We start from the raw sequence: 25,571 nt of genomic DNA on the forward strand, positions 1-25,571 counted from the left end.
TCAGGCCCTACTGTCCACATTAAATATCATAAGCACATTTTGCCCTGTAATAGGCAGGAAATACTAATTTAGCATGAATTCAGATAGTTTTCATATACAAATATGATCTCTCCCACAGAAACTTCGGTATGCCATCGCAACATTGGAACAGCTATACTACTTGAGCCCATATTGCATGTTTTTTTTAGGGACAGGGAATTTCTGTTACCAGATTTGCCCAGGTACCCATATTAGCTGCATTAGCTTGCATGTTTTTTAACTGCAGTTTGTGCAGAAAGTCATATGCGGTCATAGTGCCACAAACCAGACGCACACTTGAAATACAGTTGCCTAAGCTGGAGTGAATAAATCAATGCAACGACAGCCTGACTGCCAAAGTCAGGTGAGAACACGACAAAATGATCTTAGCGGCGTTCAGTAACTAGCTGCAAGCCTTTAACTAGTGTTTTTGTAAGCACTTTGAAGTCACAAAGCACTGTAAGTACGAAATAGTATTATGAATTATTTTCTACCTTAAATGCAGCATTTATCTCCATGAAAGAATCAAACGTTGTAGAATAAAAATCATGTACAGCCTTCCAATCTCCTGATGACTTAGCCTTTTCCACATCATCCCTAGAAAAAATATATTTAAATATTGGTAATATAGGGGTCCAGTCTTCCCAACGGCTTAAACTGTAGTCTGCACTGTAACTCTAAGCTTTCCTCACTAAGAATGCTTAGAAGACAGACAAGTATAATATCAGTATCTAACATCTTCCTTGTCATTTAAAGATCTTGGTATTACAAGAGAACAAAGGCACAGTTTGTGTTTGATCTGCCTGAGCAATATTTCTTTTCAAAATTTTAATTCATGGTGTCACAGTTCAGTATGTTAAGACAAATAATTAGCAAAACAGAATTACACTGAAGATACGCTGACAAGATAAATTTTGAGACTAATTTATCTAAGCATTCGGGCTCCTAAACTAGTCAAATTCATTATCATTCATACAAAATTTTATTTTTCTTCAAATTTTTAAAATAGAACTTAATCTTTGCATGTGACTGTAAGCATTCCTTATGGGGACAACAAAACCTATGGATTTACTCTTAAAGAACTTCTAAGTATTGGACCTTAAAATAAGTATCAACACCAAACCAAAACAAACCCCAAACAACCTTTGATGCAGAATTTTACTTTAGCTATCTACAGTGCTGGTGATACAAATCCCAGTTTTCTCCTCCCCACCTCCAGATAATTTCTTTGTACTAGATATTTTTTAGAAAAAGTTTTTAGAGAGACATATCAAACATGTTAGTGGTTTTTTTAATACTTTACTTTAAAGAATAAAATTCCTGGTAATTATAGAATTAGGCAGTCAATATATACAAAACTCTGAATACGGAAAAAAATTTCAGCTCTTCAGATCACCTGAATACCAACAAAGGATCACCTCTTGCCAAATTATCTTTTATAGTTGTCTCCTTTTCACCAAATAGACACACCAACTAATCAAAAAAATTCATTTTCCTCACTGAATGCAGAAAATTTCAAACATGGAAAAGAAAAATGAGGAGTACATGCTCATATATCTCTTGGAGCAACTGTGATTTTTTTTTTTTTCCATCTGTTCGAAAAATAAAAGAATCAGGCTTCTTCCTACGAATACTTCTCCGCATTTCCTGACCACAATTAACCTACTGTAAAACACTCAAGGGTATTACAGCAGCATAATGTTGTTCTGTGGGTGCTAAGGCTAAAAAGAAAAAAGACACACATTCAATGAATTAGTAAATACCCTTTTAAGAACACATCCAATCTAAAGAAACAGTCTGCCAATATATGTTCCTGTATTGCAGGCAGAATAGTCTAGTGTAGACACACCTTACGCCATTAGTTTTTCAACAAAGTTACGCTACTTCCTCAGAGGACAATGTCAACATTACAATTTTTGGAATATAGCTACATTAAGTAGAGAAAAAAAAGTTCTCTATTGCCTTGTGCCCACAGTGAACCAAGCAAAGCCAGCAAAACTTTGTGGTGTAGAGCTGACATCAGGGAAAGACAGTTAAAAACAATTCAGGTGGTTTCCCTGGATACTTCTGCTAGCCTAGCTAAGCCTAGCTGAGCTGAGCAAGCATTGTGTACTAAGTATCATAACGGTGCTGGAAAAAATCTCATGCAGATGCAATTTTGAATAAGGGTCTGTACCAATCTAGAAAAGTAGAAATGGAACACAAGATACTATTTCACATCAATTCTACCTTCATTCCAGCTAAATCAGAGTTACTGCGCAGCAGTATAAATATCGTCTGCACAGACTCCTTAATCTTAAAACTATTTTTACTTAGTGAAACTTAAAGCATAGTGACTCTCACAGAGAGGTGCCAGAATAGCTTATTCTGCTTAAAATTGTGGTGAGATAAGCAGCAAGCATACATGGAGGAAAAAAAAGAAAAGAAATAAGATTTGGCGATAAAACTAATATTGAAAATTAACACTCTTTGACACACTGCATGAAGAAAGGTCATCTGCACTTTTAGCCAAAGCTAGAAATAGTGCAGTCCACATAATCACCAATCTAGGTCCTCAAATATGAGGTTATACATTTAAGCATCAGATGTGCAGTGTTACAAGCCTGAGAACACCCAGTATCTCAGTGGACAGAACACACCAGAATTGGCAGCACAAACAAAATACCCGAGATTGAAAGGGATTTTCAAGCCTGCAATAATCCATGTATATTTTTTTTCCAAAAGTAAACATCCACTGAATGTCAGGAACCAAATTTTTATCTCTGAAGTATAAGCTTTAGCACTTCTTGAACAGAACAACACTTCAAGGTAGAGGCAGTTTTTTGATATTTTTCGCAGTACTAGTTATCAAGCCAACCACCACAATCAGTCCAACTACTATTACTAGTCAGTCTTAGTGAACTGTTCCCTCATTTGAGATCAACAAAATCAAATCTATACGTTAGGACAAAATAAACAAAGTCCAAAGAAAGCAAGCACACTTCTAGAAACACTGGTGTGACTTACTCAAAATCTTTCACTGTTTTGGTTCGGACAGGAAGGGAAGGTTCAGGAGGAATTGGTGCTTTCAGTTCTTGGGGTAGTGTATCTATAGAGATGCGCTGCTTTTGTCGTACATCGAGGCAAATAGGTGGTAGGTCTCTCACTTATTAAAAAAACAAAAACAAAGCAAAAACAAACAAACAAAACCAACAATAAATACAATGCAATCATATAAACAATAAACAGCTAGTAAAATACAGGTTTTAGGAAGCAGGGGAAAAAAAAAACAACACAACAAACCAAACTCAAACTGTCTGCTTCTATGTCTTTAAACTCCTGCTCATCCAAGTATTTTTCTTACCAGGTGCTCATTCCAGACAGTATGGAAACTCCAATAATTGAAGGGAAAGCAAAGCATATAAATAAAAAAACCTGTGTCCTGAGTTCATAACCAGGTCTTTGTGAACAAAGTGCTTCCTTCTGCCAAGGAGAAAAGGGAGAAAATTGTCTAGTCTGCCTCCTGTCTAAGGCCTTCTGAAGGACAGGAGTCTCTACTATTTTGTAGAACTGCTGGACAAAGTTGCAAACAAATTATTTGTCTATTACAAAACAAACAAACAAAACCCCACTAAGACAGATTTTCACAATTGAACTGCTGGCATAGTACTGACACACAAACACAAAAAAGCTGGTGATTTGTATTGCAACTCATTAGGGAAAATAGAAAATATTATACTTACCTAAGATGCACTGGTATTACATCAATAATAATGAACTGGTATACATACAGTAGCATTCACATAACACAAGAAAACCTCAAGTTCATTTATAATTTCATTTTTAGAAATGAATGCTGCAGAATTTTCATTAAATTTATTTGTAGCTGTAGATGCTTAACCTTCTGAACATTAAATCAAGTGCCTTCAAAAGTCTGATGCATAATGAAAGTGCCTATTCAAGAACCTGAGCCTACGAGGAACTCAAGATAAACAAGGTAGAACTTAATTTAAAAACAACAACAATAAAAAGTCAAAGGATGTCATGAAATCAGAGAGTTACCCAGGGTGATCACGTTATATATGCTGTTTGAAAGACAACCTGAGCACTCCATTACTGGTAGCTATTAGTCATGAAGAGTAGTGTTGTCCATTATTGTATTTACAATATACATTCTAAATATTGTAATATACAAACTACAACACTGGTGTTCCCTACATCTAAGAAAAATCTCAAGCACAACCACAGCAAAGTCCAACTATTTTCTGACGTACAAGGAGAAGTCTTCAGTCTGTTTCCCTATACTGTGATTTTCAATTTTTAAATAGAGCTGACTGCGGATCATTACAGCCTCCTAAAAGAATCTTTTCAATAAATTAAATGGGAGATCCAAGTTTTCCATCTTGTGGAGAATTACTGCTGCAACAGTAACATCTTTAAATATTTCTTCTCAATAAGTTTGGCTGCCTACTCTTAAGTACAAATAGCAGTGCTTCAACAAGGTCATTCTGTTCTACTCCTTACTCCATATTTGAGCTGACAACATTGTATAGGGTTTTATGGGGTAAGGTTATGACAGCAGGGGGGCTGCGGGGGTGGCCTCTGTGACAGGAGAGTTGGGGCTGCCTCTCTGTCAGACACAGGCAGCTCCAAACTGTTCCAAAGGACTGCACCTGATGGAAAAAGCCCACATCGGAGCAGTCCTTGAAGAACTGCAACTCATGGGAAAGAGCCACATCGGAGAAGTTTGTGAAAGATGGTACCCATGGGAGAGACTCCATGCTGGAGCAGGGGAACAGCATGAGGAGGGAGGAGTAGCAGAGATGAAGTTTTATGAGCTGACCACAACCCCCATTCCTCACTCCCTGCACCACCTGGGAGAAACGAGGTACAAGAGTGGGGAATGAAGGAGCGAAGTTGAGCCTGGGAAGGAGAGGCATGGGGAAGGTGTTTCGATTTTTGGTTTTGTTTTGTGTTATTGGCAAAAAAAATCATTTCCCCAAGTCTGGTTTGTCTGTGATGGTAACTGGAAAGTGGACTCTGTCTTTATCTCAGTCCATGAGCTTTTTCATTTTACTTTCTCCCTGTGTCCTGTTGAGGAGGTGGAGTGATAGAACAGCTTGGTGGGCAGACAATGTAAACCCACCAAAAGCATGAAAAAAAACATTCCAACGCAGTATACACAAACATCAATTTTACTGACAGCATCCTCTCAAATATCCTTATAAAGCTTTTTTAGTCTGTAATATACTGCATGTTTTTAAAAAACATATTAATTATGATGCATGTTTGGGATAAAAGACACTGTATAAAATATGTCCTCAAAAGTCAAACATATTAAACTAAAATCCTCTATGAATTGGCTAAGAACCCTCTAAGCCTTTTTGCTACAATTCCAACAGGGTTGGTTTTTTGGTGTGGTTATTTTTTTTTTTTTTTTATAAAATCAAAGTAGTAAAACTACTCTGCTGCCTACTCCATTTATCACAGCAGGGAAATAGATACTAACAAAATTCCCAAACCCCAAATGAAGATTCTTTGCACTCATGCTAATGGCAGAGACACTGTCATTGTGACTTAGCCACCATTCATCAGACTATAATAGGTCAGAGCTGCCCTCAGTCCCAAGTATGACATCAATTACAGAACCTTGCCCACTCTCAAAGCTGGTATTTAAAGCTATTTAAATGAGAAGAGTAGTAATTTAAACAATATGGACGCATAGATACTAAATTAATTCAAATCAAGGTGCCAAACAATCCTGCCATGTAAGTGCCCTGCTATTGCACATCATTCTCTGAAAGCAGGATGGACTGACTTAAAAGAAACCATTTTTATACTCTGAGAAAGACAAGTCATTCTGTCTTTTCAATTTAAAATGGATTAAACATTGAATTATAACCAGCTGAATACACTGAAATGAAGAAAATATTCTCTCCACGTCTGTAAAAGAGATGGCTACTGACAGAAGCTGTTTCTCATTTCAGTCAATTGTGACTGCAGGTGCTAAGCTGGTAACTTGCACCCTGTCAGTGATGCAATTTTCTTCAAATTATATGTAGCTTAAATTAGATATACTAACACTGAGTTTCAATAATAGCTTTAATAAATACTGTCAACTTCAGTATGTTTTGCCATAATTCAAGTTTATTTGTAAATAGATTTATTTGCTCGTCTGACATTCAAACATATTAATTAAGATCTGTCACTTGAGTTCCATTGAGGAGAAACTTTAAACTTGAAGCTTTATGTATTGAGTTGATAAGCAGCAATAACACAATATTACAAGACAAGAAAAAGCAATCATTTCTGGCTGCTTGCCCAATTACATCAAGTAAAAAGACCCAGCAATGCATGACTGCTTAGGGAATGATCAAAAACTTCGAGGAAGAAAATCTCATTGATACAAAGTACAAGCAAGTTTAGAGTGAATGAATTTAGAACAGCAGTTATTTTCACAGTGATCAACACAGCTACTGGCAGGTAAACTTTTTCAAAGTAGGTAAAGCAAACAAATTTTACTCATATTGTAACATTATAAAAGAACTAGAACAATCTAGTTCATACATAGACTTCATAACAGATCATTGTTGTGTTAGAAGACTTGTTATATAAACTCAATCTGTGTGGCAGCTAAATAGCAAACAAACATCATCCTCGCTCTCATGCTGTATTTACCAGCATTACCTTCTCCACACTTTTGTTCTTCAACAAAATTAACTTTCTTTGAACTCAAGCCTAAAATGTTACCAGTATATGCACATATATATATATACATATTCAGAAAGATATCACTTACATAGATAAACTGAAAAAACCCCACCAAGCATCATTCTCAGATTCCAGAATAGCAAAAGCAGCATTTTTAACTGAGAAGCCTGTTGCAATGATTATTTCTTCCATAGAACACATATACCTCCTCAAAAAATTTCAAGTGCATCTCTGACTATTGGAAAAAATAATCTGATTTTGCATAAGCAGGTTACCCTGATCCTGAAGTTACCAGAATATCTGCTCAATGTTACACATCAAGCTCAATTTCAGTAATATGGCCTTGACTATAATAAATATTGCCATGCACTAGTGCGGTGAAAATTAACAACTAAGTATTATGAGGCAGTAACCACAACTGGGACAATATCACGTGCAGCAAGAACTGAGGGCATTTCAGGTAAAAAAAACCCAAAAACAAACAACAACAAGGGGTGGGGTGGATCTCCTGTTTAGTGAAATCAGTTCTGCAGAAGGGTGCTGTATTTTTCACATTGCTTGCCCCAATACTAGATTTAATTTTACTTTGTCCTAAGTTTTATTAAGCAGCAGGCTTTCATATTGTAAGATTGTATTAAGCAACTGTTTGGACAGAAGCTGGACAGGAAACAGTTAAGGCTTAAATAATGAAAAACAGTAGCTTGGAACCAATGCATCAGCTGCATGCATGTTTCTGCTAAAAAGGCCAGCAGCCCAGCAGTGAATATTGCCAAAAGGTCACTTTGAGCTTCTGAGGAACATAATCTTACCTTGGAAAGGTAAAACATTTTATTTCTCCGAGGACTTTCAGATTCCAAAAACGTTGCAATTGTTTACATACACTTCACATATGAAGACTTTTCTTCAAAAATACGTAGGTCAGAGCAATGGCCACCTGAAGGTTGTTCTCCCAGCTTCGTTAGCTCAACCTTACAGCACTTTGAGAATCACCAGAGCTCTAACCTGCTTTGCAGCATCTTCCTTTTGCCTTACCCCAAGCATCTCCCTGAAGAACACCACTTCTACCTAAACCCTGGTAAGTTATGCAGCAGTGGAAGAATTCTTCGCTGGCCACCCACAGCCACCTTTATTTTCTTTGTGTAGCACAAAGTGACTTGAGCATAGTACCAAATCCTGTCTGAGCCACCATTTACACATAATTACCTTTTGTGTTTCAGTGATTGCCTTTTTTTTTTTTTTTAAGTAGAAAGCACCTCCTTAAACCATAACAAAAATTGCTAAAAAGAGAGGGAAAAAAAAAGCCTAGCATTGACTTTTACTTTTGCAGTATAGCTAGCAAGGATATGAAGATTATATTAGCAAGGATCCAATCCTATAAGGTATAAGCCAACTTTTTTCTGCACAACTTTGAAATGGACAATCCCTGTCCATAGTTTTCTTTCAAACTTGCACTGCTGAGATCTCTTAATTAACGCAGTCTCTTTCTCTCTAGCCTCGAATTCGCTGAGCGCTATAGGCTTAAGAGAACCACAGAATAATAATGCTGAGAGGGACCTGCTCAGATGTGAGATCAGTACAAACCTGACAAATGTTTGTACAACCTTCTCCCAAAGGTGCCAAATTACTGAAATTCCATATCCTAGCCCAAAAAATCTAATAAAAAATTCAAGTCTAGCCACAATGTCATGTCATCAGGCTTCATGATTCTAGTCTACCATGCTGAATATGCAGCTCCACTTTCTTTTCAGCACTTATTGTTACCTCGTCATATCACAACAACCTTCCTTCTCAACTTAAAGCTCTTCAGAATTTACCAATCTTTCCCTGTGGATTTTGTGTCACCACTAGCCTTCATCTTCACCCAAAAAGAGCAACTCTCAGCAACTGTCTCACTTAAGAGCCCTGTGCTTGCCTCATCCCTGCCATACTTCAGATGGCGATAGAAAAATCTTCTCCACAAAGCTCTGACACAATTTCTACAAAAACTGCCATCTGACTGCAGTTAGACAAACAGTATCTGCAGATGGACGACTGAATCTGTAACTTTCTTAAAAACTTCAGATGATTATTTCATCCTCCACGTCTATTTTTCTTATTCAACTTGTCTCTGACACAACCTCTGCAGAGCGTGGACTACAGTATATATTACTGCCTGTACAATGTACAGTATAGCATAATGAAGGAAATCTAGATTTTGTGGCACTACCACAATACAAATATTAGCAGAACACTGAGCACCATCTTAAATTGATAATTAAGAAACACCAGGTTTTTATTCTCTTACCATTTTTGATGTTGGGTATAACAAGTTGCGTAGGTGAATTTCTGTTTCCGATGCCTTCTTTCTTTTGGTTGATAGTTGTGATGAAACTGCTGAAAGTGGAAAACTGATTTTTGGCTCCTCTCTCCAACCCCTGTAATTAAGATGACAGCATGCTATAAAGGCCTAATACATTACTGCAAAAGTAATCTTACTCATGAGGCATTACACAGAATACTTAAATGTCTGTATCTTGAAATCAAATGGGTAATACCTAAATAAGTCAGAAATAATGATTCTACACATTTGTTTCAAATTGAATCAGGAGAGATACCATAAAATTCCTTTCCACTACATTCAAAAACTCAGCTACTAATTTTCAGGATATGTTATCATTGGATTACTGTGAAGAAAACAATACTATTAGAATGCTTTCAACAATATTCTAATTTCCAGTATCCTAATTTCTAACTACTTTCATACTCACTACGTCCAGCTCACTTTAAACAGATAAAGGGTAACATATTCCTTTTTATCCAAATAATCCTAATATAATTAAAGTAGTTTAGAGGAATTTCCCAAGACTTGAAATGTGGGGCCAAGAATTCCATGAGAGGTAACCTACTAATAAAATTTAAATACTGACTACCTGCGTAAAAACCCCTAGTGATTCAAAATCAACAGAATCAGTTGCCACTGAAGAAAGACTAGCCAACAAACAGTTGTTAACACTGTGTCAGATAAACCTGCTTGAGTTTGTGCTGCCAACAAAGAGTCTGCATGAGCCCTTGATAAGAAATGTTGAGCACTTATGTGTTGTAACAGTGAACACAAGTGAAATCACACAACAGACTTCCAGAGGATTGCACTGATCAGCCTGTTTGACACCACAAGTGCTATTACATATTATTATTTACCCTGGAGAATTTGCAAAGCATGGGTGGGTTAAGGGGCTTGCCCAAGACGACAGAAGTCATTTGATAGAGATTTTCATTTCCATCTCAGCTCCAAACCATCAGTTGATATTAGGCAAAGGTAGATCAACAAAAAAACCCCACACTCTCTCTACATACGACAATTTCCAGCCTCACCTTAACCTAAAGATTCATTTTTTTAATATCTGGTATTTGAGCTCTCAGTTATTAATAGAAAAAAAATGCAGATCAAAACAGTAATGCCCCAAATGAGAATAAAAGTTCTAGACTAATTAATGTAATAACCTATCTTTGTTTTTTAACCATACATTTTCCCTTTCCCCTTAAGAGTAGTAAATTTGGAGTATGACATGCAGCCAGAGTTCTGAGGAAAGCACTTCACTTCCACCACAACATCCTGAAACACCATCAGGAGGGTAATAACACAGCCCATAAACCTGCCATGCCACAGTGTACGCAAGCTGGTACGCTCCCAGGAATTTAAAATAACTGTGGCACAAACAGCCATTTTTCCATGGCTTATAACTCAGCAAATTATTAATCTGAACAATCAGTAGGACTTCTGGCTTGAAAATACCAAGTTTCAATTTCTAGCTCCAAATTCCTTGTATGCAACAAACATTCAAACACAAAATCTAGTCACCATTATAATTTTGACACTATCTTTTTATTTTATTCTAGAAACATATCATTTGAAATATCACTAAGATGCTTCTTAAAAATCCATGACTGGAGAAAAACCAACCCTGAACAAACATGCAAAGACATTATGAACTGAAAAGTGACTTTTAAACAAATCTAGATCTGAGGTTAATCTGCTGTGTCACAAAATGTATGTTCTAGGTCGAAAACCCCTGGAGCTTGGACTTGTCTGATTATGATTAATAGGGAATAAATATCATAGATCATTGACAAGAGGAGCTTTTACAAAACAGACTATTGTAACAGCCTTTTTGACTGACTCAGCTTTCTAGATTTTACTCCAGCCATACCACTGCATTATCACAGTTGAACAGTTATTTAAAAGGGTTCTTCATGCTACTTCGCTCAGCAGTGACCAGAAAGAACAAAAATTGCATGCGCGATTTAAGTCCATTATCCCACTCCAAGTGCAGTTCCAACAATACTAGACAAAAGTATGGACAAAGGCTTTACTGGGAAGTCCCAGAGGGATACTGGGAAACCACATGCTCATTAATGAGGATCTCTGACACCTCCTGGGAAAGTAATCTAGGACAAGTGTACAGCACCATGTCATACTTCCAAAATTTTGTAGGAGGTCAGTGAACCTCTAGAGCCCAAGACTCTACACACACACTGCCAGCAGAAAACCGAACCCGACGTAAAGAATGAGTGTGCTTAGAGGGAGTGAATGGATCAAAGTAATCTTTAATCCTCTTTTTAAAGAGCATTTTAATAACTCACAACTCTGCTGGATTCTTACTGGAAGCTTTCCAAAGCATTAAGCCCTCCATAAGACTAGAGAGGTACTAGCATTATACTTTATAAATCTATGCTTTCCATTATTGAAGTTAAATTGGATGTTGAAAATAAGTCAAACTGTTTACAAAGAGCACATACAGAGTACTTTCTGGGAAGAGGTAAAAAGCAATCTGGAAGAGTTTCATGAAAATCTTACTCTTTAGCCCCAACATAACTCATTTAAGACCCATTTGTATGTGGCAAGCAAAGGCCAGTGAGAAGGGTTTTTTTTTTTTCCCTGTGGAAGAAGACAGGGAGAACAGTCAGATTACTTAAAGGCAGCTGTCAATGCAATAGTCCATGCAAGAAGTAGGATTTTCCCTTACATTCATATCTTGAAAGGTGTAACATAGGACTGATTTTGTTTTACAGAAACCTCTGCTTGTTCCCGCTTAGAAGTTATTTAGCTTCTCACAAGTTTCTTTTCAGAATCTGAACAATGACCTTCAAACCATCACCCTTTATGTATTATTTCCAATCATCATGTGTCCCATAAAAAAAGGCCTGCACTCCTTGCAGGATGATGTTAATTTATTCATGGACTAATTCAATCACCATAGCTTTCCTTAGAAATAAAAGAAACAAAAAAGGTAACAACAACAAAGTAATCATTCTTCGACAATTCCACATGGCCCTTGGCTAGGAAAATCCACAGTACGAATGACAATAGCAACAGTCACATAACTCCTTTATTCCAACTTGCAGCCAGCTTAAACTCCAGATGAGACATCTTTCATGCACATGCTCTTAGGAGAGAAAGGATACCACAGTTATCTATTGACTTACTAAAATTCGGACCTTTCCACAGCCATTGTGGCCGTGGTATTTTTAAAAACAACAATTATTTCTCCCTTTTGTCACTATGTCATATTACAAATTCTTCTCCAGTTTAATGAAGAGGAAGCTGAGAACATACTTCTCTCTTTAAAAGTGTTTGAGTGTTAAGTAACAGTTATTTTTTGATGTTCAATCAGAACTTGCAATACAAGAACTTGTATTAAAATCACTCTATATATAATGAATCTCACAACATATTTCACAAAGCCCTGGAATTAGATGTGTAGGTTGGTCATAACTAGTGCTTAGCAGACCGGGAGTCCAACACCTTATTCATAGCAGCTCATAAATGTCTTGCAAAAGCATACCTGCATGCCCTGCTTAGTATATTTAGATCAACACTGCATTCTGTCACAAACAGAGAAATCTAAATCAATTACATCTGTAAACAAAACTCTGTCTGTAACATACTATTAAAACCCACATACAGCTCTTTGTAAATTCAAAATCCCGCATGCATTTAACAAGTGACCACACCTAGCCAGATTTGAGCTCCTCTGCAGCAGGTCGACTCAGACAACTTGTTCCCAGGGGCAACAGTTCAGAGGGGCATGAAGGATGCCCAGCTACAAACAAGTTATCCCGATTCGTTAAAGCAGTGGGAATTCTATGTGACTGCCCAGTTGCACACATTTTTCATTATCTGAGCTAAGTCTTGTACATTTTAGACCAGCACTTTTATCCTTATTCTAGGAGACTCGCATTTGGCATTCAACATCTGAAGTGGAGATTTTCAGAGGTAAAAATAACTCCTGGGAACTTGTCCATTACAGACTTCTCCCACCAAAGCTGTATTTAAATCACAAGAACAAACACATTCTTTCACATTCAGACAGATTTGCAAAGCTGAAAGTCTTTCAGAAGATTGGAACATTGTAGGCAAAACACAAAATTGGCAGAATTGTTCCAAGGAGTTTGCAGTTTGCCTATGATTACTTCATTTAACATTACAATTATTTCATGACAGTCATAAACATTAGAGACTCAATCTTTTAAACTCACGTTATGTAAAATGATAATTTCTAGGAAGTCAGACACTTAAAAGAACTGTTGAATTAAAATCTCCTAACTGTATTACTATAGGATTGGTAAAATACTTACTCTTTTGTTGAAGTTACAGCAAGCTTTAATGTTAAGCTACACAAGATACTCAAGTCATGCCAGGAAAATCTTACATTTCATAATATTGTGTGGTCAGCAGAAAGAAAATCATAACTCTGGTAAAACTAAAATCTCAAACGAATTTTCTGAAATGAAATTATTGTAGCAAATATCCCTCTCGCAGTTTGTTTGTTTGTTTTTTAACCCATGTTAACTCGTTCAGCAATCATCAAAATGTTTTGTCATCTTTGCTTCAACACAATGTAAAATCCACAAAAGACGTTTTAAGAAAAAGTTAAAAATACAGAAGTATTTTCCAGGTCTCTCTCTTGCTGTTAAGTGTATTAAGAGCTAAAACCCTCCACCCCCGGCAACCTTTAACGAACATTGACAATGCTGCAAACCCTCAGTCATGACTAACAGAAAGGAGCAGACCGTTGTAAAATGTTAAAGAACTATAAGTAGATGTAGAATTTATAGCTTCCTTATGTCACTGCTTACAGATGCACATGGTATTTTTAAAAAACTTGAATGAAAGCTCTCAACGGAAAAGAACATGAAAGGAAATTAACATGATGCTCCCACACCACCAAGAATAAAGCAGCAAGCAGAGCAAATGACAGCCGGGACCGCACGGACGGTCCCGCTCCCCGGGGCCGGGCGGGCGCTGACGGGTCGCCCGGCCCCGCCGGGGGCCGCGGGAGACCTACCTCGGCAGCCGCGCTGGATGCCGACGGGATAGGCGGCAGTTTCTCCCGCTCCTTTTCTTTCTCGCCTTCTTCCTCCTCTTCTTCATCCTCGCCGCTCTCCTGGGCTGACGAGAGCGCGGCGCTGCCCTGGTTCAGTTCCGCGCTCGGCGGGAGCCCCGCACCGGGGCCGGGGGGCAGGTCGGCGGCAGCCGTGGCCGCCGGCGGGCTCTGCAGCGACATGGCCCCGCTCCCGGTCGCTCTGGGCGTCCCTCCTCACAGCAGCCCCTCAGCCGCCGCCAGCACCCGAGCCCCCGAGCCCCCGCGCCCTCTTCTCTTCTCTCCTCTCCCGTCGTCCCCGAGGGCAGCCCCAGCGCCGCCGCTCTGCTCCGCTCCGCGCGGGGCCGCCGCGGCAATGCAGCAGCCGCGCTGCTCCGGGCGCTCAGACACCCCCGCACGGCGGGGCGGAGCGCAGCCCTGCCACCCCCGCCGCGGTCCCGGCGAGAAGGGGGAGAGCTGGACGCGGTTAAGCGGAGGCGGCCGGCGCCGCCGAACCCCGTTACACCCGTGACCCCTTGGCCACCGCGCCACCTACAGACCGCGGGCAGCAAGGGGGGCCTCCGCGGCCATGTTGTTTATAGGCGGCTCATAGAAACGCGCTTGGCGACTGGGGGCGCCGCGCGGGGGCAGCGGAGGACACGGCTACGGAAACTCCGTAGCGCAGGAAAAGGCGCGGTGCCGGCCCAGCGGCGCCGGGCGTACGGGAATGGGGGCTGTGCGCCGGGCTTTGCGCAGCCGCGCTGCCCAGGGACGAGCGCTGAGCGGCCGGCGCGGCCCCGGGAAGGATTCGCTCGCCGGAGAGGGGGTGGTGGGAGGGCGAGCCGAAGCACCCAGCTCCCGCACCCCCCTGCAGCGATGCTTCTGCCGGCCGGGATCTCCAGCCTTCCAGCGAAGTCGTGTCTTCCGCGTCCCCGCGAGCGGGGAGCAGCCTTCTGCGAGGCTGCGGTGGCCAGGCGCGACAGGGCCATGGCGACGAGTAGTAATATACACGAGTAACAAATATAAACTGCGGTGAAGGGACCTCGGGGCGGGTACCGGCTCGGCAGTTCTGCTCCGCCTTCACACGGGCCGGTGTTGTCTATTGCACCGCTGGCAGGGACTGTGCTGCTGGTGGAACCTCTCTCACCACCCTGTCGCGTCGTGGTGTATTCAGCATGCCTTCAAGTCACACTCCAACGAGAAAAACACATAAATGAGGTATAAAAGCTCAGAGTTGGTCTCTGTTGCACTGGCAAAGCTGAAGTAGAGCTGAGGCCTCTGCGATGCAAGGTCTTGGCCCCTCATTTGGACAGGTCTCAGGAAACCAGAGGTCATACCTGCTGTCTATGTGGTAGCTCAGTCTTGTTGAGGCTTTGCAGTAATAATATATTAAAAACTAAATCATCTTCAGAACACATGGTACCCTGTTTCCCAAAAAATAAGACCGACCCCGGCAGCATGACTTTTCAGGAATTTTGGGGATGCTCGAAATATAAGCCCTACTCCAAAAATAAGCCCTACCTACAGTTCATTTTAAAAGTCAATTTAAATAGTGTCCAGGCAGCTATACATGTAATAAAGTAAGCATCTTTTGGAGCAAAAATTGTATAAGACCCTGTCTTATTTTTGGGGAAACAGGGTATTTTGATCTGGTTGCAATACATCATCTAGACTAGCTGTAATACAGCGTTTGTCTGTGGGGTACAAACCTACAAAGGTAAGTTGATATACGAAGGTATGGGAGTTTTTCCATGTACAAAGGGTGCCACATTTGTGTATGCTCAGCTAGATAAAATTTCAGTCCTTCAAACCATCAGCTGCCAGATGAAATAAGCTGCTTTCAGACCGCTCTAATTTTGTGTCTGCAGAAGAATTCCCCTCCCAGCTTCAGGATCAAAAGAGTCTGAATAGCGTTACAGACTACTTGAAAAAAATTCTTTGAAATTGTTTTTCAGATGGAAGTAAGCCACGTGACAGTTTTTCTCAGCACTGGCATTACACACATAGCTCCTGCAGGCTGGAGCAGTGGTAAAGATCTCTATAAGCTGCATAAAAGCGAGGGCATAATAGGTACTGCAGTGTTAATCTAACACACTGAAAAATGCTTTTCCTTTTTGAAGGAACTGGCAGACCTAGAGTTTATTAGGTTTCATTAAGAAAACGCTTTGTCTCCTTACAAAGTTAAATATGAGAGCTGGTTTTCCAAAAAGTTTACTCCTCACTGTGCTTCCTTCCAGTTGCTCTCAGTGGTTTGCATGAATAAGTGGCCTGCTGCACTTAAAGCCCCCCAAACACTCACTCATCTTTTTCCATTCCTTGCCAAGAAATAACATAATGATAGTAATTGCGACAACTTCAGTACAAGCAGCTATACACCCAGCGGCAGTCCCCAATGGGAAGTAATTGGCACAGCTGTTTTGTGGAGCTGTGCCGACTTGAAACATGGAAGGATCTGCTCCCTTGAGCCTGCAGAGAGAGATGAAGCAAAGGGAAATAGAACAGTAGGAAGTCAAGTATACAAGCAAACTCATAATGCCTTTTTTTTTTTTTTTTAAAAATTCCACTGAGCTCTAAAGGCCTGAGTTTCAATAGCTTTATTTCACAAAAAGCTAATGCAATGTCAAAAACATCAGTTTTTACTGTCCATACTGTCCTGTGCTCTTTGAAGCTGAAGAGTTCCATTGAACTAAACTAATTCAGGTGAATATTTTGACCCCTGGCAATTATGAAAACAGGCACAGAAGTACTGTTAAAAAAATTCTTCCTGTTTTTCTAAAAGAGTAAAAGGACCACATACTGAAGGAGAAGCAAACACATTTTCCTGCTTCTAACAACAGCAACATGCATTTGGTGCCTAGGGTTTGTAACTGAAAGTATTTCAGTATAATTCATAGATCCACAAGGCAGTCAAAGATTTAACTTCAACTGGGAAAGGCATGTCTAGACTGGCTTTCGGTTTGCTAGCACGGATAGATGCTAGCTGATGCAGCAGTGCTGCATGTAATGAGGCAATATAAGTAAACCCTGCAATCATTTGTTGCCAAAGTGATAAACCAGAGTAGTGGGCAATGGAGCAGTCAGAAAACAGGATAAAGACAGTCTGTCTTCTAGCAGGCAAGATTTGTGGGATATACAAAGTACAAAATTTTGCAAAAGTAAACAGAGGTATACGACTTCCATATTACAGGACTTCAGGAATTTGTTGGCCAGATGACCTGGAAGCCTTGTTTGCAGGCTTTTTGTTTGTGTCAACCTTCCATAATGTTTCCAGTTCTCATAATGCTTTTGCTTACTTTGGTGGTTACTTTTCCATCCTCAACTGTTATTATGTTCCTTCCTTTATCCTTCCAAGGACCCTTTCCTTGATTTTTTTTTAATCTCTTCTGAGCTGCTTAAAAATCTTAAATGACATGGTGCCAGTGACTTCACAGTATTCTTTGGTGAGTGGAGGAAAGGTAAAGTTCAATCAAAAACTGTTGCTCACGCCAAGTATGTGCTGCCCGGGTCTACACATGTACCCTGGTTCCTGGATGAGTGCAGCCTGCGCTGGACCCCACCCTGGTGTGCCACACTGCTGGCTCAGACAAGCATACGTGCACCATAGTAACAGCCCTGAGTGACACAGGGGGGACACAGGCAGTACGTGACCTTGAATGTGTTTTCTTGTACTTGCAGGACAACAATCCTGCCTTATTAGGGTGTTGATCCTTTCAACCAGAAGACGACCTTCTCAACAACTTATTTTAAAATTGTTCACAAATAGATTTCCTCTATTCAAAGAGTTTGAGTTGTCAGGAAGGGGAAAAAGTCGATAGCACATCTCTGTGCAATGACGTGGCCAGGCACAGACTGCTGCTAGGAATGACAGATGGAAACAAACCAAATGTTAACATTTGTTCACAAATGATTAGTAAATGCTTACACGTAATAGATACACTTGCAGAGACTGGCATTTGGGAGTGATGCACAAACGAAAAAAATAAAAAGGGCTAAATTCCCTGGCTAGTATTTTCATGACAAATAATTGAGTGTACCTCACACATTCCTCTGCAGTCAGAAGTCAAAACGCAGCCATAGTGAAAATCAGCCCTGGCTTAATTCAGTAATATTAGGGATGGTTTGGGCTCACTATGGGTTTTTTCCCTGGCCCTCAAATGCTTTACTAGTGTTTGCAATCAAAGAATATCAAAGATCTCTGGTGCAAACTGGCATTTCAGGAACGGAAGTGACCCATGTCCTTTAGAAAAGGTAAGCTGAATTTCCTGGTCAGTTGGTGATAACGCTGTCATCACACAGCTATACTGTGTCTCTCTTTTATTGAGTAGTACTTTTTCTCCCTCTTAATACTGTTTGAATATCTCATACACTTCCCAGAATAAAATATTTGGACCATTTAACAGATGTGTACTTCATCAGATGGGCCCTGAGTGGGAACAAGGGGAAGCACAGGATGACTGAAACATAGAAAGGGGAAGCAGAGGCTGGAGACAATCCATTTCCTCTCTATGGGAGTAGGAGAGAGAGAAATGGTTGGGAGTTTTCCAACACAACAGGTTTCCAACAAAACATTTCACTTTCAACAGAAAGACCTGATTCATTGAAATAGAAATGTTTTACAAAGAAGCATCTTTTTCTGTGACCTTTTAGCAGGATTCAGGCAAGATTCCACCAAAATCCACCTGTTACTTTGCTGACTCAGTTGGAAAGATTGCCACACTTGCCATGTGAATCATCAAAATCAGGGGCTGAATGGCTTCTGGACTCCTCGGCCAGCTAACTCCCGAGCTGCACTACCCTCCTGTGCCACCCACCCACTTCACCCATTAGGGAAGATGGAAGTTCCTGCCTGCCCACCAGTCATGACTGTCTGAGACTGCACAGCCTCAGATGTTATAAGGGGTGCCCTCAGTCTTGTCCGACCTCGCCTATTGGCAGCCATCCGTTTCCCTTGAAGTTGGACTAAGGTATACATTTGGGGAATTTTGTCCTAAAGAATCCGAATGCTTGTGAATCCATCTGCCATTGCTGACGAGTTAGGCCAATTATGTTTGTTATTTTTGGTGGGAATAAGAAATTATGTCAAACTTGAGTTAGCCTTACTCTTTCAGTCCCTGGATCGTGTGCCATCATCTGCAAGAGAGAAAAGTTCCCTCTTTTTCAGGAGCACATGTGCAAGGTGCACTCAGACTCTCCTGAGCTAAGTCCACATTATTTCCCCTGTGACTAACATTGAAGCAATCTATAGCTCTCACCCTTTGGCTGTGATCCAGTACTTGGAAAGCCCTGTTTCTTAAAGAGTTTATAAATATTTAGAAAAGTGTTGCAAAGAACTCCTCAGCTAATTCATCTGAGGCACTTACATGCAAGTTACCCAGCTGTTGTTTTGTCTTGGCAGATACTCAATTGTATCTTTCTCTTTTGCAAATGGTAAACTTTTGATTGAAGGTATCTCATCAGATGGGATATATTCTGCTCGGGCATTCCTAGTACAGAGAAGGAAGAGGTAATCAGCAGTTCTGTTTTATCTGCATCCTTACATTTGCATTTTGGGTTTCTTGTCATCACTGACTGGTGCAATACAATATCTGTACCAGCTAACTGAAAAGGCTCGTGAACACTGGTGCCTAGGCAACAGCTGATTTTTTAGGTTAGTGATTAACTCTTTTTTGTCTGCCTGAATAAGCTGAATATTATATTACCCCTTGCCATGGAACAGGACCTTTGGGTTGAAAGACATCATTAGCCTCTATTTTAGAAACACTATGGATATTTTAGCGATGTCCAGAAGGAGGTTATCTGGGATAATGCAATCTATGTAAACACTAGAAGAGAGAGACAGCAAGAGAAAACCTCACCAAGTGAAGAGAATGAGCTTAGTGACCGGGTAATTATAGACCGGTCAGCCTCACCTCTGTCCCTGGGAAAGTAATGGAACAGCTTATCCTTGGTGCCATCTCAAGGCACATCAGGGATAAGAGGGTCATTAGGGGCAGTCAGCATGGCTTTACCAAGGGTAAGTCATGCTTGACCAACCTCATAGCCTTTTATGAGAATGTAACAAGGTGGATGGATGATGGCAGAGCGGTGGATGTGGTCTACCTTGACTTCAGTAAAGCCTTTGACACAGTCCCTCACAGCATCCTCACAGCTAAATTGAGGAGGTGTGGTCTCGACAATAGAGTAGTGAGGTGGGTTGCAAACTGGCTTAAAGAGAGAAGCCAGAGAGTGGTGGTCAATGGTGCGGAGTCCAGTTGGAGGCCAGTATCTAGTGGAGTGCCTCAGGGGTCAGTACTGGGGCCAATATTATTCAATATATTCATTAATGATTTAGACGAGGGAATTGAGTGTACTATCAGCAAGTTTGCTGATGACACTAAGCTGGGAGGAGTGGCTGACACGCCAGAAGGCTGTGCCGCCATCCAGCGGGACCTGGACAGGCTGGAGAGTTGGGCGGGGGATAATCTGATGGAATTTAACAAGGGAAAGTGTAGAGTCCTGCATCTGGGCAGGAACAACCCCAGGTTCCAGTGTAGGTTGGGGAATGACCTATTAGAGAGCAGTGTAGGGGAAAGGGACCTGGGGGTCCTGGTGGACAACAGGATGACCATGAGCCAGCACTGTGCCCTTGTGGCCAGGAAGGCCAATGGCATCCTTGGGTGTATTACAAGGGGGGTGGTCAGTAGATCGAGAGAGGTCCTCCTTCCCCTCTACTCCGCCCTGGTGAGACCCCATCTGGAATATTGTGTCCAGTTCTGGGCCCCTCAGTTCAAGAAGGACAGGGAACTGCTGGAGAGGGTCCAGCATAGGGCAACAAAGATGATTAAGGGAGTGGAGCATCTCCCTTATGAAGAAAGGCTGAGGGAGCTGGGGCTCTTTAGTTTGGAGAAGAGGAGACTGAGGGGTGACCTTATTAATGTTTATAAATATATAAAGGGTGAGTGCCATGAGGATGGAGTCAGGCTCTTCTCAGTGGCAAACAATGATAGGACAAGGGGCAATGGGATCAAGCTGGAACACAAGAGGTTCCACTTAAATTTGAGAAAGAACTTCTTCTCAGTGAGGGTAACAGAGCACTGGAACAGGCTACCCAGGGAGGTTGTGGAGTCTCCTTCCCTGGAGACATTCAAAGCCCGCCTGGACACATTCCTGTGCGACCTCACCTAGGCGTTCCTGCTCCAGCAGGGGGATTGGACTAGATGAGCTTTTGAGGTCCCTTCCAATCCCAAACATACTGTGATACTGTGATACTGTGATAACTTTTATTAAGGTTTCTGTTTCATATCTCCAGAATGTTGGTGTGGGTTATTCAATCTTCAATTATCTCACCTAAACTCTCACAAGATATAACGGTGTCATGATCTTAAGGTATAGCAAGGGACAAAAGTTAAGGCTAGGAGATAACCCTCTGTTTTGTTCATGTTTAATCCAGAAATTATTTTAAAATGAGACAGACACAGAATTTTACCTAATTTCTATTCAAACTGGAAATCAGAAAACAAGTATGCTGTGGTAAAGAAAGTTAAAATGAGGAGGCAGTAAATAATGTTTACTTCAGAAGGTTGCTTTTGTACCTTTGTCACGATATGACCTATAGAATTGTAAAATACTGATTTTACTGGATTAAGATTTCTGTTCACTATTGTATTCTGTACCGAATACAATTTATTGAATTAAGATTTCTGTTTAGCATGGCTTTGCAAATCTTTGCTTACCTAGGGGTTAAAAAACTAGCCTGATTTATTTAAAAAGAGGACATTCCTGAACAGAAGTGACAGCGAGAGGTGAAATTTAAATAATTGCCGAATGCTCGTCCTCTTCGTCGGAGAGGACCCGCCGAGGGGAGGGGCGGCTGGCGGTACCCGGGGCTGCAGCGCCCTCCAGCGCCGGCGCGGAGGCGCTTCCAGCAGCGGGGACTTGCCGGGAGGAGGCGGCCTCGGCTGTACCGCACACGGCTGTGCTCCTGGTTCCAAGCCTTTGGAAATTATTAATTAGCTCACAGACGTGATGGACATCGTAGAAATTCCGGGATTCTGAGCTTTAGAAATAATAAATGTGGGATCAAGTCATACATACAATAATTCACATGAGCACCCTGGAAACCGATAGGATAAATGGCAAAGATTAACTGTCTCATACGTCAGTTTTGTCAGTCTTAAAAGTTGGCTGCTTGACAGCAGCTGAGGATTTCACATACTTAATGCAGTATGGGCTATTCCCTTTGCAATGTCTAAAAGGATGGGTATAGGGCTTGCTCCTTCCGATACCTTAGTTAGCTTATTTCTTGAAGAGGTGATGGCTGAATTTTATAAATAGGAGAGATGTCTGAACAGCTTACAGAGGTCTTGAATCTTCCAAGGAGGAAAGGCCTCTGGCAGATATACAACAGTAACTAAAATCTGAGGGCTGGAGCAGTTACTGCTCTCCTCCTCTCTCCTTTCTGCCTCCCTCCGCCCAGCCTGCCCCCCCCCGGCACTATTCTTGCCAATGAACCTGCTCCTTTCATGCCCCACCTTTCAGACTGGTTATAAGGTAAACCAGCTGTGCTTTGAATCTGTTGCTACAAGCCCACGGGACCCCAAAGTGAAGGAGGAGCCTTTCCTTCTGCTGGGTGCTGGCGGGGCTGTTCCTAGAGCAGAGCGAGCTCTGAGGACATTTCTCCCCAAGTCCCATGTACATCTGGAGCTGCGCATGGATCCACTTGCAGATCTGTACCGTGGGCCCCAGTATGCCCAGTTCAGCACCTGGCCAAGCAGCAGCTGTTGGGTGCTGTGTCAAACAGGCAGGCACCTGGCTTTCCCAGGCTCAGTCTTCCCTTTTCCAGGGCTGCTTTATTTTCCCTTCCTACCTGCCTAGGGTAACAGTTGTTTGAGAAAGTAATTTCAAAATATGTCCCAGGGCTTGCTCCCCTACCTCCCATAAATGCTGTCAGTTCCAAACCCAGCACTGCCACTTTCACAAGAATTTCTTAAATTTCCCGCATTGCTATCAGTTGCAAATTTCCCCCAGATGCTGCCATGGACCTTCTGGCTGCCTTTCAACAGCTTGCCCATAGTAGCTGTGAGAGGGAATAAAGATAAAAAACACCATGCTGTGCTATGGCAGCCACAGAACAAAACCACAGAATGGAGAGAAAAACTCTCAACAAGACCCCAAACTGTGTTGACGTGTTAGCATAGGCCCATCACATAGACATACTAATACATTCACCATACCTCTGAGGAGCACACCTGAGGTTTCACAGAAGCTTTGGAGGAAGACAGCAACTTCAGGACATATCGTCAATCAGAGTGGACTCTGACACCAGAATCTCCCTGTGTGCCAGCAAGACGCAGTGGGACACACAACTCATTTTCCAGGAGCACCAGAAATGCTAATGGATGGGATGGGTGCCAAGGGCATCCCAGTGCTGTGCAGCGTGGATGCCACTCACCCTGACTGGCTGGCCCATGGCTGTGGACAGGGCGCTCCAGAGCAGGTTGTGCTGGCATATTCCCCAAGGGCCTTTTAAAACAAATACACAAATATAAATAAACAAGATCTAGATATGTTTTATGGATACTGGCTAGCTTCTTTTACAGAAATACTCAAAACTCATTCCTTCCTAAACAGTGTCTATTCTAGTAAAGCAGCCTTGTACAACATTAAGCACAAAAACCTCCCCTGGGTGTGTGTGAAAAAAAATGGAGTGATGCAAACACAAACCATGTAATGATGACTCAATTTACTTAATAAATAATTCTGTTTTACTTTTGTAACCTTCAGAAGAAATGTTCACCAAGTGGTTAATAATCACATTTTCTGCCCTTGCCCCACAGAGAATCCCTGTATTAAAAAAAATGCCACAGTGTTTGACTAGTGGTGGAAACTTTACAAAAGCAAAGCATTGGTCTAGATACTGGGATTGATGTGTCTGACTTCCTCCTGAATAATTCTCTTTTAAGAAATGTTTTCCCTTTGTACTTTTTCTGCACTTATTCTCCTTAAAAAAAGAAATCTTCCAACATTTTCCACAAAGATCTTCATGTCTACGTGATCTCTAATAGGGTCACACTTGCTGGAGTCTCTGAGACTAATAGTAAGGCAGAAGAGAATCCTGTAGTTACAAAACAATTTTCATATATAAATAAGAGATATTAAAACAAACAGCGGTACCAGATCGCCATATAAATTATTACGATTCTTTAAACTGAAAACAAATCTGGGAGTATTTTTCTTGAGACTAGGTTCAGTTTTGGACTTTGTTGGCCAGTGCTGGCAGTGTGAGCAACACATCACTTTCCTTTTCAATCTGAGTGACAAAATAGGTTCATGCCAGGCTTCCGCCATGCACTGCTCCACCTGACCTCTCTGGAAAAAGAATAAGGGCAGAAGAAGGGTCTTGCAGAGCTTCCTGTGAATGCTCTGTCCAGCAGAAGAGGCAATAAAGAGATGTGTTTAGATCCTCCCTATCCTGCGAAGCCTGGGCAGGGGTGAGCAGGGTTGCCCGTTCCGGCACGGTGTGAAGAGAAGCTGGGTGAGGATGGCCCCATTCCCCCGAAAGGGCTGAGCTGGCAGTGGGGGACCAGGGGAACAGGCTGTGTTTATAGCACAGTCTCCCACATTTTCAGCTGATATTGCAGAATTTACTGTTGTTGAGTATAGAGGTATCTGATTTGCTGGAGAGGACTGCAGGAGTACAGGCTCCTTCCCAAGATGGTAGTGCCAAGTTATAACATCATTTGTATTCAGCCAAGTAGGTCTATTTATAATAAACTTTCAGGTGACCCAATATACTTGGTATACTTGATAAATTACTTCTAAAGAAGGAGATTACTTTCTATCTTTCCAGGGTATGAAGTAGTGTACTATATAAATACTGCAGCTTAACTACTGTCTATTTTGAATGTCAGTTAGGATCAAGTAGTGTTTATACACTCCTGATTTTTAGCAGTTTTTATTCAGGACTTTTCAAATTTGCATCAAGCTGAAACTTGGCATGTAAGCTGTCAGCACAGATGCTAGTTTTATTCCAAAAATAGAGCATGTTAAAGCTTTTTAAAGTGTCAAATGGCTGATTTATGCAGTGGTTGCAGATGCCTTACCTCTTTCAACTATACAAAAATTTACTGTATCACCTCCCTCCCTCCTCCATTCTCCAATGTTACAGTCCTGAACAGTGAGGAACAAGACAAGTAATCACACTGGAGTAATAATCCAAGGACAGTGTGCCCTGGAAACAGGCAGAAGTAACAGTCATTTTTGGTTAAATAGAGCTATCCATGCAGAGTCACCATGAAGAAAAGAAAAGAGAACACACCTGAAGTGAATACATTACCCAAAATGATCATAGTGAAACGGAAAACAAAATCTTCAGTGCTGTGGAGGGTCCCTAATCCTCCCACTTAGACAAGGAAGAATCTCCTTCCAATGATTACTGTGACTTCATCCTCCTCTGCAGTGATTACTGCTGAGGATATCTCTACATCCACCATGATATTTATTGAGTATGTATGTTAAAGTTTAAGGCATCACAATTTAGAAAAC

The 25,571-nt window shown here is 41.2% G+C and overlaps 1 protein-coding gene across 3 annotated transcripts in view; it reads right to left on the reverse strand.

Moving 5' to 3' along the window:
* The window catches only part of HECTD2 (HECT domain E3 ubiquitin protein ligase 2), a 41,167-nt gene extending 26,520 nt beyond the window's left edge, over window positions 1-14,647 (reverse strand). Inside the window, exons 1-4 of one of the 3 annotated variants that reach the window (XR_011740296.1) lie at window positions 14,034-14,644; window positions 8,993-9,122; window positions 3,025-3,163; window positions 513-615 (exon numbers count right to left, since the gene is read on the reverse strand). Coding sequence is in view for 2 of the 3 variants with exons in the window: in XM_065843358.2 (XP_065699430.1) it covers window positions 513-615; window positions 3,025-3,163; window positions 8,993-9,122; window positions 14,034-14,252 (591 nt within the window). In the remaining variant the exon portion in view is untranslated. Of the gene's footprint in view, window positions 1-512; window positions 616-3,024; window positions 3,164-8,992; window positions 9,123-14,033 lie in introns of all 3 variants that reach the window. The other 2 variants (XM_065843358.2, XM_071811922.1) reach the window with 2 other exon arrangements.
* Window positions 14,648-25,571: the final 10,924 nt, after the last annotated feature.

The sequence above is a fragment of the Patagioenas fasciata genome, chromosome 8 (assembly GCF_037038585.1).
Source record: "Patagioenas fasciata isolate bPatFas1 chromosome 8, bPatFas1.hap1, whole genome shotgun sequence".
Classification (NCBI taxonomy): Eukaryota; Metazoa; Chordata; class Aves; order Columbiformes; family Columbidae; genus Patagioenas; species Patagioenas fasciata.